This window comes from Anas acuta, chromosome 3, assembly GCF_963932015.1.
Source record: "Anas acuta chromosome 3, bAnaAcu1.1, whole genome shotgun sequence".
In the NCBI taxonomy this organism is placed as follows: domain Eukaryota; kingdom Metazoa; phylum Chordata; class Aves; order Anseriformes; family Anatidae; genus Anas; species Anas acuta.
This window is the reverse complement of record NC_088981.1, coordinates 3278338-3295903: the sequence shown is the minus strand read 5'-3', so window position 1 is coordinate 3295903 and position 17566 is coordinate 3278338. Positions and strand designations below refer to the sequence as shown.

The 17566-nt window shown below is 40.9% G+C and overlaps 1 protein-coding gene across 3 annotated transcripts in view; it reads right to left on the bottom strand.

Annotated features, from left to right (window-relative positions):
• VRK2 (VRK serine/threonine kinase 2) overlaps positions 1–15646 on the bottom strand; it is a 46042-nt gene extending 30396 nt beyond the window's left edge. The window contains exons 1-6 of one of the 3 annotated variants that reach the window (XM_068675307.1): positions 15240–15646; positions 5098–5153; positions 4505–4574; positions 3616–3703; positions 3369–3477; positions 2472–2564 (exon numbers count right to left, since the gene is read on the bottom strand). In XM_068675307.1, the coding sequence (XP_068531408.1) occupies positions 2472–2564; positions 3369–3477; positions 3616–3703; positions 4505–4574; positions 5098–5153; positions 15240–15363 (540 nt within the window). In that variant the 5' untranslated portion in view covers positions 15364–15646. The remainder of the gene's footprint in view (positions 1–2471; positions 2565–3368; positions 3478–3615; positions 3704–4504; positions 4575–5097; positions 5154–15239) is intronic. The other 2 variants (XM_068675306.1, XM_068675308.1) reach the window with 2 other exon arrangements.
• Positions 15647–17566: the final 1920 nt, after the last annotated feature.

The following is a 17566-nucleotide window of genomic DNA, read 5'->3' as shown; positions in this document are numbered from 1 at the left end:
ACACGCTTCACCAGCATTTTGTAGCAGTAATAGTGTTTGAGGTTTTCTCTAAAGTCTCTAAGATTGATACAAGATTCCCAAATACAGCATCTCTGACAACAGTTTGGAAGATATGGGTCAGGTTATTCCACATTGTTGTCATATTTAGTCAGTGGTAGTGCTCCACAGAACTTCTAAATACTGTTCTGGTAAATACATAACAGCCTCAGCTTACCAGCATGTTATAAAGACAGCTTGATTTATAGAAAAGATTGTCACAACACCATGAAGCCTTACAATAGGAACAGGACAAAATTTGGAATAGGATGAAATGACTTTCATACAGGAATTACAGCCAAATCATTGGCACGTGCACATGGCTAAGACCTAACAAATGCAGAATCACGTGTGCAAGCATACACACACTTTGAATGCCCACGTCTGCATGAGGATATTGTCTAGGACTGCACATGCCTGCAGAGTAGCGTGCCCAGGTAAAGAAGTACGGGGCAGACAGCACGTCAGCCAACAATTCCAGGGGCAGGTTTATTGAATTACATTACAACATCTAACTTGAAATTTTACCTGCGGTGTTGGTGAGATTATTCCTTCTCCTGCCCCACAGAGCATACATGTTTGAAGATATATGGCAAACCAATTTGCTTTTGTTTGCCCAAAACCTGTCCCCATTAAGCCATCTGTGCTGCTGCGTAAGCTCAATTCAGCACACATTTCCTTAAAAACACATTTACAAATAATCATCACACGCACACATGAACACATTGCACTTCCAAGCTCTGTGAACATGGTTCTGGGCTGGTATGGTATAGTTATCGTGGTTTCGGTGAAACCAGCAGACCTGTGGCCACTTGCAGAAGGCGCCTGTGACTAGGGAGTTTATTTCCATTCAACCTCACTTCATTTAATAATATCTGAACAGCTCGCAGTTTTCTTAGGCTAATAGAAATGCAAGTTTAATGCACATCTTACTAATGAAAGCAAATATGAGAAATTTTTTCCTCTTAACTATTCTAAATAGGAATGTGATTTTATTTATTTTGTTTTACAGAACCACTTCAGTGGAAAACACATTTTACCATAACAAAATTCGGAACAAAAAATCTCAGCAGTAACTTACCGTTTTTACACTTCAAGCTAGAAGATACTTAAGTTGGAATATCTATTAATATTTTCTGTATTTATTAAGTTACATTTCCACCTTAAAATTCTGTCCAGTAAATCAAAATTACGTTAATCTGTCAATGAATTTGCTACTCATGAAAACTAAATACTAGTATGCAATCTTCATGCAGACAATGTGAGAAACAAATCAGATGATCACCCCAGAACCTAGCTAACTCAAAAGCAGCTGATCAAAGTCAGCTACGTCTTAAAATTTTATGATTACTATCAATGGACAATTCCAAAATGATTTCAATGTGAAAAACAGCAACTTATCTTGTTGTCATAAAAACACACAATAGCCAAGACAAAAAAAAAAAAAAAAAGTCATTTGAGTTATGTTAATGGAATTGGGTAGCAGATCATTTTGCCTCTAAATAGGCTTCTTCTTGGATACAGCAGGCTGGTAAACATCATAAACTGAGATTATGTACTGGCTGCTACCACTGTCTAAAAAGACAGCAGTTTTAAACAGTTGTGATAGTTCTTAAACTATGTATTTTAGAAAGCTGGAAAGTTAATTTTGAATCAACCATTTAACTTGAAACTTGTAGGAAAGTAGATAAAGTTTAACGGTTCGACCTTTAATGGCAGCGAGCTGTTTTGTAATATCTGTTTCTTCATCACTGTGGTAGAAAAATATATATAAAAAAAAAAAGAGAAGTATTGCTGACAGCTAATTACATTTAAGTGAAATTAGATTTTTTCCCCTTATGAAAAAGGCATACTTAAAATGTATTAAGAAAAAAAAAAAGATGTGGTACAACCATGCTGAGTATGACGAGATCAAAAGGTTTGTTTTACAATGTTTTACTGAAATGCTTCAATTTCAAGCCTAGCTTTAGGGTATTAGACAGCAGCAACCTTAATGCTACTCATCTGCTATATGCAGTACAATAAGCAGGACATAACAGTTAGTGGTATGGAATCACAATTCATGACGATTATAGAAAGCTAGAACATCCTAAAAATGAAAATACAAGGGCCACATCCTTGAACTCTAATACTATACTTTCACTAGCATAATCTAGAACAGGAATTACGTCCTCTAACTTACCCTGCTGATTAGTTTACTTGTCCCTTACTACTACTCCAGTTAACAGAGCCCTAAAAGCAGCAGCAGAATTTTATTCTTTCTCAAACAAGGCTCCACAGAGACACTACTGGATTTGTCATGAGAGGATGCGAATATTCATGCCCAAACCTCTCTTTTATTAATACATGAATTGTTAACACAGAATACGAGTAACAAACTATTAAACACTTAGGAACATATTCATGTAACAGTGTAGGTAAGTAAACATGCTTACCTCATGTGGATTGGTGTAGCCCAAAAGCAGATTTGCTGCTTTAATGTCACCATGAACATACTCATTTTCATGTATATATTCCAGAGTATCCAGCTAGGAAGGATTAAAACAGAAAAAGAAAACAAGCATCATCATCATCTCCACTTCTTCACCTTAACCCTACCACCAAATATTTCTCACTTCTGCAGTGAGCTCAAGGGCTACACAAACTGAGATAACATTTGTTTTGAGTTAGAGCACAAGGACTGCCCACTCTTTCCACAAAGCCTGTTCCCACCATGCACACTGCTGACAGCAAATCTTAAATAGTCGTACCGTGCCATGAGTACCCCCATCTAACTACCATATGAGTCCCAGCTTCTATGATTACAAAGCCAAACAAGCACTTTATAAACATAGGAGGAACTGCTAAGAACACCGAGCTCTTTAGAAGAGCACACAATCAGCCCTGATGGTTTGTAATATATTTGATCCTGTCAATTATTACACGGCCCACATTTCACATCATTGCCCCTTTCTCATTATCATCTTTCTTCAGCTCTGTGCTGAGGTACCACAACAGCTCTGTTATTGGAAATAAACAACATGTGCACCTGTCAACTAAAACAAAGGACAATCCTGGCACATCCTCAGTCCAGACACATGTTTTGAAGTGTATGGTCTATGTTTTAACCAATTAGAAAAAGTTGGGTTTGAGCCTACCAACTTCCAGTTTGCAGAGGGTCTCGATTTTGCACTTAACATTCATTTTATAAAGGATGAAAAACAAGAAAATGCATAGAACTTGCATGTGTTCAATTCTAAATTCAAAAGCTAACTAAATAAACTTTATCTTTTAAGAATGATGATCTTATTGAATTCATGAACTGTGAGACAGTTTTCTCTCTGCATACATACCATTCGTGCTCCAAGTTGCAGAACAGTCTCCTTCTTAAATCTACTTCCACAATCTTTAAAGATTCTTTGAAGGTCTTCCCCCAGTCTCTCCATGACCATGAATCTATAGCTATCCAGAAATACACAAGTGGAAGGAAACTTTAAAGACAAAGCTACAAATTTGCGTCAGGCTGAAAGGAGGTAGCTCCATTTTGTTGAAAAGGGATCTTCAGTCAATTTCAAGCTTAATTACAATTCATCTTATTACCTTTTTCCCTTGTACTCAGTCAAGCCTGATCCCCAGAACACTGGAATTCCTAAACATCTTATTTTTTTGAGATTCATCCATTTTCTTACTGCAATAATAATACAGAAAATATAACATTGGGTTAACTAGAGAATTTCAGGAATTAGTCTATTTTTTAGCCACCAAGCCAAGACTTTGAACAAAACAGTAAAGCAAGCATAACTTATTTGGCAGTTACTGTACCAAACAAAGGATTGTAGATTTATACTGAAGTTCTCTACGTTCTCCAAAACAAGAAGCATTTTTTGTTCTAGTAATTTGACATTTTCTTCCATACAAAGGCAGATACAAAGTTATCAATAGCTGACGAAATAAAGCCTTTGGAAGCTCTACTTTATTTCATACAGAGTACTTCAGCTATCACAAGTGCTTATGTCTACCAGCCATCTAAGTCACCTGAAGTCTTTATGACAGTTCCCAGAATTAAATCACATCCATACTAAATTGTCTGCAGAATCAAGTGCCTTGATTACTACTAAATCCTGTGATGATTACACACATTCTTAATTTTGTACACGAGCATAGTTACTAGCAGAAGTATAGTTGCAAATCAGCCCGTGTAGTACCTCTGTTTTAAGGCTGACTTCTCTCTGTAGTCCATACATTGCTGTGCACTTTGAAGTGTGCACCTAACAAGTGTCATTCTTCTGATCAGAAACAACAAGGATGACATCCAAATAAAGAAAATTACAGCAAACTAAAGCTATTACAGCACCAGCTGTATGTGAAGTGAGTTGGTTATCAAGCTCTAAAGCATTAGCTCTTCTCAGAAGAAATGAAACCCAAATTAGTCCTTAAATCTACCTGAGTCAGAATTCAGTGGTTTTTATTTTGTTGATATATTACTTACTCTGCTCTTGTTTTGCAGCCCTCTGGTAAAATTTCAGTTCAGAAAATAAGGGCCCATTTTCAAGATATTCCTATTGAGAAATAAACAAACTTAGCATTATAAAATACTAGGCACTTGTTTTAGAGAAACAACAGTTCCTAAACAAAAGCATAAGATAAATTCAATAAATTCAAAGAGGATTAAATCCCCTTTTTCCCACCTCCCTTATACCATGCCATCTGAAATACGATTTTTCTAAGTAGATAAGAAAAAAAGTTGTTTGGCAACGCACTTTCATACAACACAGATTCTTTCAGGAATTATTAAAGATGCTATTTTCCAGAAATTCTACAGATCAGACATGTTTAAGTTCATAGTCTGATTTTCCTTATGTAACCATTCAGGGCAGAAATCAAGGAAAGGAAAAAATCAAGTCAGGGAAACACTATGAGTCGTGGAAGTACCAAGCATACACCCTAGCAGGGAAAGTATATCAAGATGTTAAAAAAAGCCACAAGCATGCAATACATACTCAATACTGAAAATAAGGATAGATAATTAAGAGAAAGCACTGCATACAAGTTAACAGCTTAGGAATCAGATCTCCACATTACCACTTTAATTACATGCACTGCATCATCTTCTACAGGAACATCAGTATGAGGGGAAGCTGCAAAATGAGAAAGAGATGGATCAAGCTGTATGCAACAAAATATAATTGCAAAGAGGAAGCTAACATTGTATAAGGTGTTCAGTAAAATATATGACACCACATTTTGTCTGAATTCCAGCTTTTAAAAGTCAAAGACTTGCCGAGTTAAAAAACAAACCCAATACCACAGAAGCTGTGATCAACAAGTAGAGCAGCAATTTGAACCCACACTTTCAGAACTCCCTCTCCATGGTAATTAAGCAGTAAGCAGGATGTCCCCATTGCACGTCGGCACCACAATGAGGTATCCCATTATAATAGACTATGTTTAAGTCATGCCAGTCAATTGGATAACCTCTGTATTTGGCTCCCGTCAATCCACTGTCGTGACAAAGACACCACTTAAAAGTTATGACCTACATTATGCCTCTAGACAGGATTGCCAGTTTTCCTCTATTACAAATTAATTTGGCCCCAGAACCTTGATTTCTATTCTGACATTATTTAGACACTGGCCTAAGTTAGGGGTAGCAGAGCCATCACCTGCCTAAAAGGGGAGATGAGGGATTGTGCCTCTTAGTGCAAGCAGAAATTTCAAAACAATAATTGACCACATGTGCCAATTACAGCCCAGGAGACAGAACCTCGCTGCACAGACAATGCGATTCTATTTTCTTCTGACCCTGAGAGAACTATCAGTTCTCTCTGATACTACTGAGGCTACACGGAGCTATGCTGGGATTAAAATTTAATGAGACTAAATCATCTTTTAGAATCATCACTGCGAGAAAAACTAAAAAGAATACAGTTCCTATGAAATAAGTGTCCCTTTCAAACTTCTTATAATGATCAAATACCAACAACAGTCCAGGTGTGAAACACTTCAACTGTCAGCACACACAAAAATGGACTACTTTTATCCGCATAATAAAAATCAAGTAAACTTGGATCTAACATAACCATCCAAGCTTACATTTTTTGATGGTCAGGGCATAAATATATATATATATATATTTTTTTTACAACGAACAGACTCCAGCTGCCATCTTCCTTCAACTCTGCACAGTCTCTGGGTTGAAGGAGCAGCACAGACACTTGTAGCTGTGTGCCTTCAAGCTTGACACCCTGATATCACTGGTTTTGGGCTAATTGCGTGTTAAGATAAAATGAAGCTCTTCGAAAGCAGTAGGTCTGGAAGGTGTGAACTATCCATGGACTCAGGTGAGTAACAGTCACATTCAGAACACAATTCAAAACTATTCTTCCAAGCAGGAAGGAAATTTTGATAAACCTCCTTCTTACCATTTCCTTGTACTGAAATGGGAATTAAGGCAAAGGTGCTCTGGGCTTTATCTTTTTTATGTTACACGTAGACTGTGTGTTAATAGCTGCAGACATTAGTCTAAAAGAACACATCCCATGTGTTTTCACTGTACTCAATAATGTCACATTACCCAAACAGAATGAGATGTGCTCTCTTACTGACACAGATGAGAAAGGAACCTGTGTATAAGAAAATGTATTTTAATTCCAGATTACTTAACAGAGGCTTGATAGGTACAGAGAAGTATCAAATTTAAATTTATTTCAAAGAGTCTGATCTAACTTCCCTGCAGACATCTTGACATTTTATAAAGAGAGGCCTCATTCATGTAATCTGGAACAGACAGTAACAGCTGTCAGGGTAATGAAGAAGAGCAATTAACGGGAGGTAGCCCAGCAAAAGGGCCTAACCCCCATGGTTCTTACACTATAACCATGTGGATGCTTTTTGGAATAATACTGAAAGAATATCCCGAAGAAAAATAAAACCAAACCTAACTGCAAAATGTTACAATGTGAAGCAAAAGAGAAATCAGACAAAGCTCAACAAGATACAGAAACAGATGCTCCAGAAAATGAAATCACGACTTTCAAATACGCAGAAGGAGAAATGGTATTACCATTTTTACTACGCATGCAAGAAACGAGGCATAACACACACAATGGATAATACTCTACAATTCTTATAAAGCTCAATCGTATACATACGGGTAAGCAGAAGTTGCATACGGACCTTTTGTTGCATCATTTTAATTGACCCTTCCTATAACAGGCAGCAATATTTTAACCACAGCTCAGATATAAGGCAGACTATTTTTTGTCCATAAATATACATAAATGGTTTTTAAAAAATGGTCTCATTACTATGTATAGTTACTTAACAGACTGGAAAGGCTCCCAAGGTTTAACAAACAGTCTGATTACATACCTCATAGACCACCACCACATACTCTCCTGCGAGTTTAGCTCATAGTTAATTACTGTATACTCGTAATTAGCCATGTGCTAGCCTCGTTCTGTGTGGTAGCACATGGCTATTTATAATATTACAATCAGTTAAGTGCTAGACTGCAGGACAGTAAGCAGAGACCCTGCAGGAGAGCAATGCTGATGTGCAGGAAGTCTCTGATGGCGTCTAAGTACACACAGAGTACCAGGAGCACTACATGGCGAGATTATGTTTGCAAACGGGATCTTAAAATAGCATAACAAATGCGAGAGTTCCCAGCTTACAGTTTGTGTTGCTTTTATCAACAAGAGATGCACAGCTTCCTTACATTTGGGGGAAGAGGTGTTAATGTATGCACACAGTCGAAACCATTGTCTGCATAATTGCTAGCTGGGAAGACTGGTGCAAGGTGAATCTGTGCAGGGGCTGTGGCCATTTCCACCTTGTGCCAAGAAAAGTCTAATAAAACATTTGCGAAGGGCACACCTTTATTTTCTCTTCCTCTCCTTCATCCCACAATCACAGCTACCATGCCACTGAAAAGTACAGAAATTTAAAATGCACTCTGAAATAATGGCAAAGACGATGCCACACTGCCTACACAATAACCTACCTCACGTTACCCCATGTCCAGAATTCCCTAGTTTAATCCAGGCACAGCAGTTATGGCCTTATCATCCTCTTTTATCGTGAGTCTCATCCGTTTTGTTGCCGAGTGCCACAACCTTAATTAAGGGAGCTTTATAAATGTTAATATGACATGGTAACAAAAGAGCGTTTCTGGATGAACTGCCATTTCCTACAACCACTCCGCACAATTGCATGCAGTCTGACAAAGAAGCGTGCCAATTCTCTTTGCCAGTTCAAACGTGCTTGTTGTAGTTTTAGCAGTTAATTTGTGGCAGTCACATTTGGAATATGGTGAAATATTTTCAATGGCTCTCACAGAACCAGTTTTGTTGACAAAGTTTACACAGTGGAAAAGAAAACAGCATTGATTTGGCAGTTTGGAAAAACATCCCTGCTCCTGTCCGCAGCTGCTGTCTTTGCCACTGCCGGGTATTTTGAGGATGTATTTGTTTTGGAAACACGAACAAAACTATTTTCAGGAGTTCTTGGGTTGCTAGCATTTAGTTTTTGCCTTGTTTCATTGGATAACTAATCCTGAGAGTGATATTGTCAGCTTAGTTTTTGCAGAAATAAAACCTAACCTTGAAAATACCACACTTCAGTGTTACAGGCAGCCTATAAAAAAGCTGGAAAAATTCTGACCCCATCTAAAGTCAAGCCAGGAGCCGTTAAATTCAGCGGCTGAGAAACGGGGGGGAAGCCTCACTCAGAGTATCTAACAATAGAAAATAATCCAAGTTGCAGGATTATAGTTTCTAAAAGCAAAATGTAAACAAATAAATCAGAAGTAGCATCTGCTAGTTAACACAGAACTTCAAATACATCCTCATCCTACGGAGAGTACTAAGGCAAAGATTTCAAGGAGAGCAAAGCATGTGGCTTCCCTGCTATCCTTCCTCCCAGCCCGCTTCCCAATATTCAGGATTTCCCCAAGAACTGAAACACTCAGTGCTTCAAGTGTATGACAACGCATCAGTGCTTCCTGGATGGACCCTCTTCTCAGAGAAGTGTTTATTCACATAAAGAGAAGAGCATTTATTCATAAACACTCTAAGCAGTGTTTAGGAATATTGTTTCTAGACTCTTCTTCGAGGTATCTCTATGAATTTAGAGTTTTATGATACCAATTACATACACACGGCCCTCTGCTGTGCTTGTGAAACATCTTCCACAAGATGCAAGTAAACGGTTTTCAGTGGAAAATTGTGCTCAACTGTTTTGCAGATAACTGCAAATGCCTCCAAGTTAAGAACACAGTACTGCTAGGAAATTTCACTGTACTGCTTACTCATCTTTCTGGGAAGCCTTCATGATTCACTAGAGCCAAAGTTTTGTATTCTACAGCAACGGGAATTTGACTTTCAAAGTTAATTACTCTAAGCTGGAATAGGTACGACATATCCTTTAACCCCAGGCAGAAAAGCTACGCATGGTCTGCTCTTGCCGCACTCTCAGATGGGAGGCCAGGCCTCTAATATTTAAAACTTGATGCACAAACTGTTTTCTGGCACGATTCTGCTCTAGCCCATCTGCTAGTTTGACGCACTGCCCACCAGAAGACACGATGCCAGTTTCAGTAGGTTACAGGTGCCAAAGACGGCTGAAGAGAGTGCCCTCCATGAGGCAACAGGTGCCCTACCTTTCATCCGCAGCTCTTCCTGATGACAGGTAACACTGCTCAGAAATACCTCCTTCACTGAAGATAAAAATCAAACCTGCCCTCTTGCCTTTTAGCTTTGCTCAGCACGCCAGGGTCTTGGTCCCTGACCAGAATTCCTGCAAGGTGGACAAATAAAGAGCAAAACAACAGCTCCCAAATGGTAAGTCCATACATAGGTGTGAAAAAACAAACCAGAGTGTCAGAACACTAAGACAAAACAGCAAAGATCTCAGCAGAGTTTGTAACAGACTTTAGATTGCTGTGTAAAAATGAGTTATGCTTTAAAAGCTGCATCTTTTTGCCTCCAAAGCCTACCAGAAAAAAGAAGAAAGAAGATTCAAGAGGAAGCAGTCACCAGCAAGAACCTGTAGAAGAGGGAATTTCTTCCAGGTGAAGCAGTCTGGTCCTGCTACATATGGCCAGTCCTAAGTGATCACTGAATAGCAAAATCAGGCTAAATTTATGATTTAATTTGCCCACAGATAGGGTGAAACATTATAAATATAGATACAAGGAGATTACCTAGAGTTTAGTATTAGTGACTAGATAAAAAGACTCTTTCCTGAGGTGATGTTTGTCTGGCAATGAATTTATTTTCACACTAAGGTTCACACCTAGAGGTACAATGAGACCTTTTTGAAATGCATTTTAACACCTGAAGGTTGAGAGAGATCCAGCCTTAACCAGACAGTCACCTGGTAGTGTTTTTAATTACAGCTTTCTGCTATTAATATTCTTCTGCTGAATTCATAAAAATCATCTTTAACATGTATCTTTAGGTATCATTTTTTACTGCATTTTTAATTTGTTTGCTGCACTAAAGCAAATATTTTAGCGAGGCTAATTTAAGCAACTGTTGAAGTACTTCATTTCTCTAAAACCAGTTACTAGTCTGCTTCCTTAATCAAACCAAGGAATGAATACAGTGGCAGAACATGCTTCCGTCAAAGCTCCTCTTCCCTGATACACATGCACCCCTGCTCAAGGCTATACAAATTATCCATGGAACAGGACATACTCCTTCTGAAATGGACTTAACCTTTCTTTCACACGTCAGCTTTTTTCCCAGAACACCGGGTCTCTGAGTATCAACAGCAGAACGCACCACGACCCAAGCCTAAAAGCAGAGGAGGCCAGCATCACACCTCATCTACCTCCACCAGCCACCCCTTGGAAAATGGGGAGGAGAAAAAGGCGATACAGGTAGCAAATCTCCAAGCAGGACGCAAGTATCGGTGACTGTATTATCAATATTCATTATCAATCTGCCCTTTCCTGAGCTTCCCATATCGTAACACCATCTGCAAACATAGCAGTCAAACAGCAACACAAAGCCAGCTACAAAAATTGGTTTCAAAACTTTTAGTTTTCACCTATCAAAGTTTCATCACAATACACAGGTGTAATACAGTTAGATCCCATTTACAACGTAGCACGTTATAGCATAACAGACACGATCTAACAAACATACACAAAGACGAGCATTTGGCAGAGTTATCAGTTTTCATCAGAAAGAAGCCTGAGAGCAGACAGTGGGCTCTTAACAATGGGATCTTAACAAAACATTGTGTGACCTTTCTGCATTGAAATTTTCAGTCCAAATTGTGCATTAATAGAGTCCTTGCAGCAGGACTAAAGAATGATTTATATAAAGACTGGTGTTAATTACTGGCTGCGATCAGGAAGATAAATGAGAGAACGTAGGGCTCTCAGTAGCACCCTCCTCGACTCTAGCTTCCTTTCCACATGTACTGCTGCTGTTCTCCACAGGGCTACAAACTCTTTGTGAGACCAGCAATACGTCATGTCCTTCCCTGCACGCTCCCCGTTCTGTCCCCACCTTATCAAAGGGGTAACAGCTCTGTCCGAGGAGCCTGACAACTAATCAGTACAGTACCAAAAAATGAAACAGCATGTAACAGCACAGGTAGTTCCAGCTTGTGATCCATACTGCTGTCTCTGTGACACAAGTGACATTTGAACATCTCTAGGTGGCTCCTAGATGCTGCTTCTGGCAGCAGAAGGTCTGCTCTTCGGGAACATTAGGAGGAAACAATATTTGTGAGCCTTCCACTGCTGGATTTGTTCTGGTTGAGGTACAAATGCAAAGGGAATCCAAGGGAAGGAACAAGTCAACAAAGAAATAGACAAAATGGCACACAGACAGGAAAGAGAAAAAAATAGCTAGAAAAACAGGGAAAATGTTCATGGGGGAGAACCAAACTTGTAGATGGTGGAAACTTTCACACACATCATTAGAAGCCCTGCACCTGAAAAGCTGATTAGCATTCTAGGGCTCAGGGTCAGCAAATGGCTTTCAAAGGCTTTGATTCAGTGAACCTTCCAAGGAATGCACCCCTAGTAAATATATTTTGCAGAGATACTGTAAAATTTCTCAAGTACGTTGTTACAGATTAATGGAGTATGGAGTACCCTTAATGGGAAATTAAGCTATAACAACGCACATCAAAATCTTTACACCACCACTGTAAAAATACTTATTAAAAGATACAGCCAGCAAAGTTAACCTTTACTTAGAAAAGGGCTGTGCTGTTCGTATCTGGCAGGCAGTCGAATCTGACTCCACTCTTCTGCCTTGCCCACCTCTCTGCAGTTCCTTCTGCGTTAGTTTCTCGCTGAAAGTTTAGTGGTCACTCTCACATCTCGCTGCATGTATGTTAAAAACCAGGCTGAACAGTGCACGAAGACGGTGCCCTTCAGCAGCACACATGGGAGTGTTACTCCCAAAGGTTCATCTCTTCCTTCGCTCCCCTGACTCTGAGGTGGCTAAATGCTTCTGTAGGATGAAGCCTCAAAATAGCTACCGAATGGTGTATGTTACACAACATAAACATGTACCTGACAAAAGGAGATGGACAAAACAAGAAACCTTCAGTCAGGATACTCGAAGGAAATCTTGCTGATTTCCTCTTTTATAATTAAAAGATCAGCTACAAAGGGAGCAAGGCCTTCAGTTCACTGCTACCTGTAACATTCACTGTCCTCCTGAAAGAAGAGAAGGAACAAACAAAAAATACCATTAAGTGGCACCTGTATTTCTTCACCTATGCTGTCACTTGTTAAAAAACAAACAAGCAAACAAACACAGAACTGCAATACCAAGGGTCCCAGATTGTATTCTCATACTCAGCTAACCCACTGACTGCTTTCTATGTCAGTTCAGTGGGAGTCAAACTGCAACAAACACCACAGTATAGGAAATCACCTCAGTGGTCTGCGTGATCAGGCAGAAAACTAATCAAATCTGCATGAAACTGTTTGAATCCCATGTGCTACACCACCTACAAGGTCCAGTGTGATTTGACTGCAGCAGTAAATGACAGATGTATTCTGATTCAGGAACATTTTTTTGTGTGACTCATGAATTGCACCTACAACTACAACCTTGCTTTCTGTACAGCACCCCCAGCTCCCTCACTCCTTCCTTGGGAGCCTTTTGTAAGTTCGTCTCCCTCTCCTTTGGACCCTGACCCTGCACCTCACATACCTCTCCCACAGTTTATTCTTGAATGACAATAGCCAGAGACAACTTCACTTCCTAGCTCATGCTAATCTTTATTTTCTTATTGTACCAATTTTCATATATTCTCTAGGCCCAGCATCCCTCAAATGAGACCGACTGATGTTTCAAAGGCCATAAAAAGCTATCTAAATATCAAAAGCATAAAGAATGTAAATATTATGAGCATCTAACCTTTGACTCTGTAACTGCCATTTGCTGAAACCCTTATCATCCCCACTGGTTCAGCTGGCTGACTCGAGCATGCACAAGCTACAAAAATTCCCAAAGAAACAAAACCAAAACCACCACTACAGAAGCCTAGCAGATGCACTCCAACTCTTAAGAGAAATGTAAGGATTCAAAATAGTTTTAATCAGCCTCAAACCACATAGTTGCTGAGGAAATTCTGTGCAGCAGACCACACCAAACCTAGCCCAAAGTAAAACAAACCCAGAACTTAGATAGCGGGTAGATGTAGGGCCATAGCTACCCACTGCTTACGCTGACTGTGTTTACTTCATCTGTAGGAAAGCAGAAGCAGTGGCATTGAGGTTTTACTGAAATCTTTTTGTTTCATTTACACAGCCATTCGGTGGAATAAAGTGTGTTCTCCTCTTCATTCCAAAAGCCAGTTCACTCCATGTTCCCCACCCCCTCAAAAGTTTATCACTCAAACTTGAAGTCCAGATGCATACGTAAAATTGTTCACCCTCCTGCAGCCACACATTACTAGTGGGAAGTGCAACTCTTGGTGCCTGATCCTACAGTTTGACACTGACAGACATCTTCACCTTCATGAAACCACACTGAATCTAGCACAGCCTTGCACATTTGTGCAGAGAATAACCTGCGTGCAGAACATCTTTTTTCATACTAAAGACAAAAGAATTGAGGTGCAGGACAGGATGCCTACTGTAGTGAAAACTGGTCTCCTCATAAAGAAATCTGGAAATCGCACTAGGTGGAAAGTTCATGCTGTATAACATTTTTTTTCCCTTGATGCATCACTCAGTATGAAGGAAACAGCATTAAGAGATAAAGTGGGAAAAAAAAAACAGAAGTGGAAAACAAATGGCACTAGCAGAAGTAAAGAAAAATTTACAAAAAAAGGCAGCAACTGTATTTTCCAGGGCAGAAATACAGAAAAAAGGAAAAACTTTTTAAAATATAGCTTATTTATACATAAAAGGAAATCAATTTAAGTATTAAGGTGGCCTGCTCATCATTTTAAACACTACTACTCCAAATACAGAGTTAGCATACTTTTAACTCCATAGGATCGTTTTTGGCTCCACAGATGATGTACTAAACTGCTTCTAGGTAAGTCTTTACCACTACCTTAAAACAAGTACAAACCAGTCCCTGACAGATCACTACGGATAGCTTGCCTGTACCTACTGTCCCGCAATGGAGGGAAAAAAAGTTCCTAATACTGCCTTGAAAACAGCACTTGCTCTTTCCTAAGGACCAGCAACACGTATCATTATCTTCTCCAGTGACCCAGAACACTTTACAAACTGCCTTTCGGAACAATCCATTGCTTATAAAACACCGACCAAGTGAAACGCAGCCGCTCCTTCTGAAGAAAATACGGCAACACATCTAGGAAAGCACAAATGAAGAACGGCACTCACGCCTCTGGTGCGAAATAAAATTCTAATCCTGAGGCAACACCCTGCTAGCTTCTGCTGTTGTTATGTTCCTTTGATGCAAACTGACTTTACATTTTAGCAGGAGACATTTCCAGAACCCCGTCAGGCCCGCCGTGGCTGCTGGCAGAAGCTCCAGCCTCACTGCACAGCATCTCCAGGCGTGCCAGCACACCCAGGGACAACGTGGGGGTCCCCCAGCAAACTTCTGAACAAGGACACCCCACAGAGGGGGGCAGAAGCCAGCCAGAAACCCCCCCTGGCCGGCATGGAAACAGCAACAAGCTGTTCAAACCTCGTTCTGCGCTGCTCAGGTCAGAAAGTTAAAAGCAATTCACGTCGCCCCTGTTAGTGACCGCCGGCGTTTTACCTAGATAGATCAAACCAAAGCCTCCCTGGCCGATCTGGCTGCCCAGCCTCCAGACTTTGCCCTCGGTGTCTCTCAGGACCATGTCCCTCGGCAGAGGAACCGGCAGCCGGCCCCTGGGCGGCATGGCGCCCGGACAGCTCGCTGCCTTTCCACGGGAGAAGCACGATCCCGCCTCAGCCCCGCCGCTCGAGCGGCCTGACAGCCGAGGGGGACGGGGACAGGGACGGGGACAGGCAGCCCCACAGTCCCCTCGCCCACCCCGGCCGGCCCCAAGCCTGGCGGCGAGGAGCAGCCCCCGGGCGGGGCCCAGGCTCCCCGCCGTGCCGCTGCCTCCTGCGGGAAGCCCCGGGCCGGGTCGCCAGCAGCGCCCGCCCTCCCTTCGGGCGGTCCCGCCCCGGCTCCCCCTCAGCCCGCCCGGCCTCCCAGGGAAGGAGGGAGGGAAGGAAGGAGGGCAGGAGGGAGGGCAGGGCGGCGAGAGGGCACCCGCAGCCCGGCCCTGACGGGGCTGGACTGTGGAGGCTGCGCTGAGCCCGCCAGGGCAGCGCCGCTCTCCACGCCTCAGGCCGCACGCTGGAAGTGAGGAAACTTTTTTTTTTTTTTTTTAAAGTGCTTTCACAATTATCGAAGTAGTGGGTCAGTCTGAGCCCCGCCCGGGGAAAAGTAAACTCTGACAAGGCGGTTGGGGCACGGTGAGCACTTAAAGGCTGCAGCAAAGCCACAGCGCTGTGGCGGTGCCAGCCGTTCAGTTTTACCTCAGGATGGGTCCACGGGTGTACCCCAGCCGTACCCCAAGATCCCTTTCACACACAGAAGCAAGGATACCTACAGAAAATAACTTGCGAGGTGAGAAAAGGACATGGTCACCTCACAGAGCATGGGTCATCGCTGCAGGCAGGGGAAGGCCAGGGGAGGCCATGTTGTGGGCCAGTCCCATCACCACTTCTGAGCTGGTGGACATCAACTTTTTAGTCAGAGGACACTGAGCCTTATATATATCTATATATATATAGATAGGTATTTTTTAAACGTTTTGCTCCCAGGACACACCCCTGACCCCAAGCAGGCATTTTGTGTGACCTTCGCTTTACTAACAGGGCCCACCCTGTCAGCACTCTGCATGGAAAGCCCATGGCAAAAAAATGTCATCTTTCCATTTCCTTCTCCTTTTAGAAAAAGTCTTCCTCCTCAGCTACAAGTCCTCAAAGACTAAAATACAAAACAGGTCTGTGATAGGCAGCAATTCAGGTGGAACTCTGTATTTATTACCACAATAGGCTTGAACATACACCTTAAAGTTGAAGGCCCCAAAAAAGCTTTTCCTTGGGCTTCACTTAGCCAAGATCTTTGTACTATGTCATTGTAATCCACCAGCCAGCTGCCCCTTGGCCTTCAGACTTCATTTTAGTAGAAGAGGGCCCTGAATAGCTGTTTAACTGCACTTCTAGCTGAAGTGCCACATCTTCCAGGCAATGGCTCCATTTTTTTTCCCCCCACTAACAGACCAGGGCACTTTTTGTGATGATTCCAAGAGTTCAAGAAAACAAATTCCAGAACGCAGTAAGCTGAAAATTTGTCATAAATAATGGCTACAGAGTATGTTACTGTCATCAGTAGAGCAAAAGTGAAAATAGGAAAGGGGAACACCAGGGTATGTTTCATTGTTAGTGAACATAGTATATGCTATATTGGTCTTTTTGAGAGCTTCAGGCAGGCTACGTAACATCCAGTTGACTCATGCAACAAAAATACAGTATAGGTAGCTGAAACTGAAGTACTAGAAAAGATAGCTTTCAGCTTCAAAGCTGCAGAAGCCTAGAAAAAATTAATTTTGTAACTCAAACACTATCCTGAGGCAAGACTATCTGAAGTCTTGTGTATCTTTAGATATCATGTACTTTAAAAACTGTGTAATTTAATATATAACGTAAAGAGACTAGTAACATATATTGTACAAGTCACAGAAAATAGATTCCACAGCAGAATTGTGGCTTCTTTTTTAAGAAAGATTTTGTTTATAAGTTTAAGCTTTTATCATTATTAGAAGAGTTAAAAGCATTTAGAGATAAATGCATGGAAATATAACAGGAGCTACAGAAATCACAAACAGAGAATGACTTACTAAGAAGAGGTAGCTTCCTAGATACATCAAAATCCTGAATAATAAAATTACCTGAATCCAGGTGCTTATTAATAAAAAACAGAGCTAACAAATCAATTAATAAACCCACAAATTTTGGTAATGGCTTTTTCATATTGCTTTTTTTTTTTTAAGCATTAAGCCTATAACTTCTGAAAAGGCAACAAACTTCAATAATTTTACCTGAGAA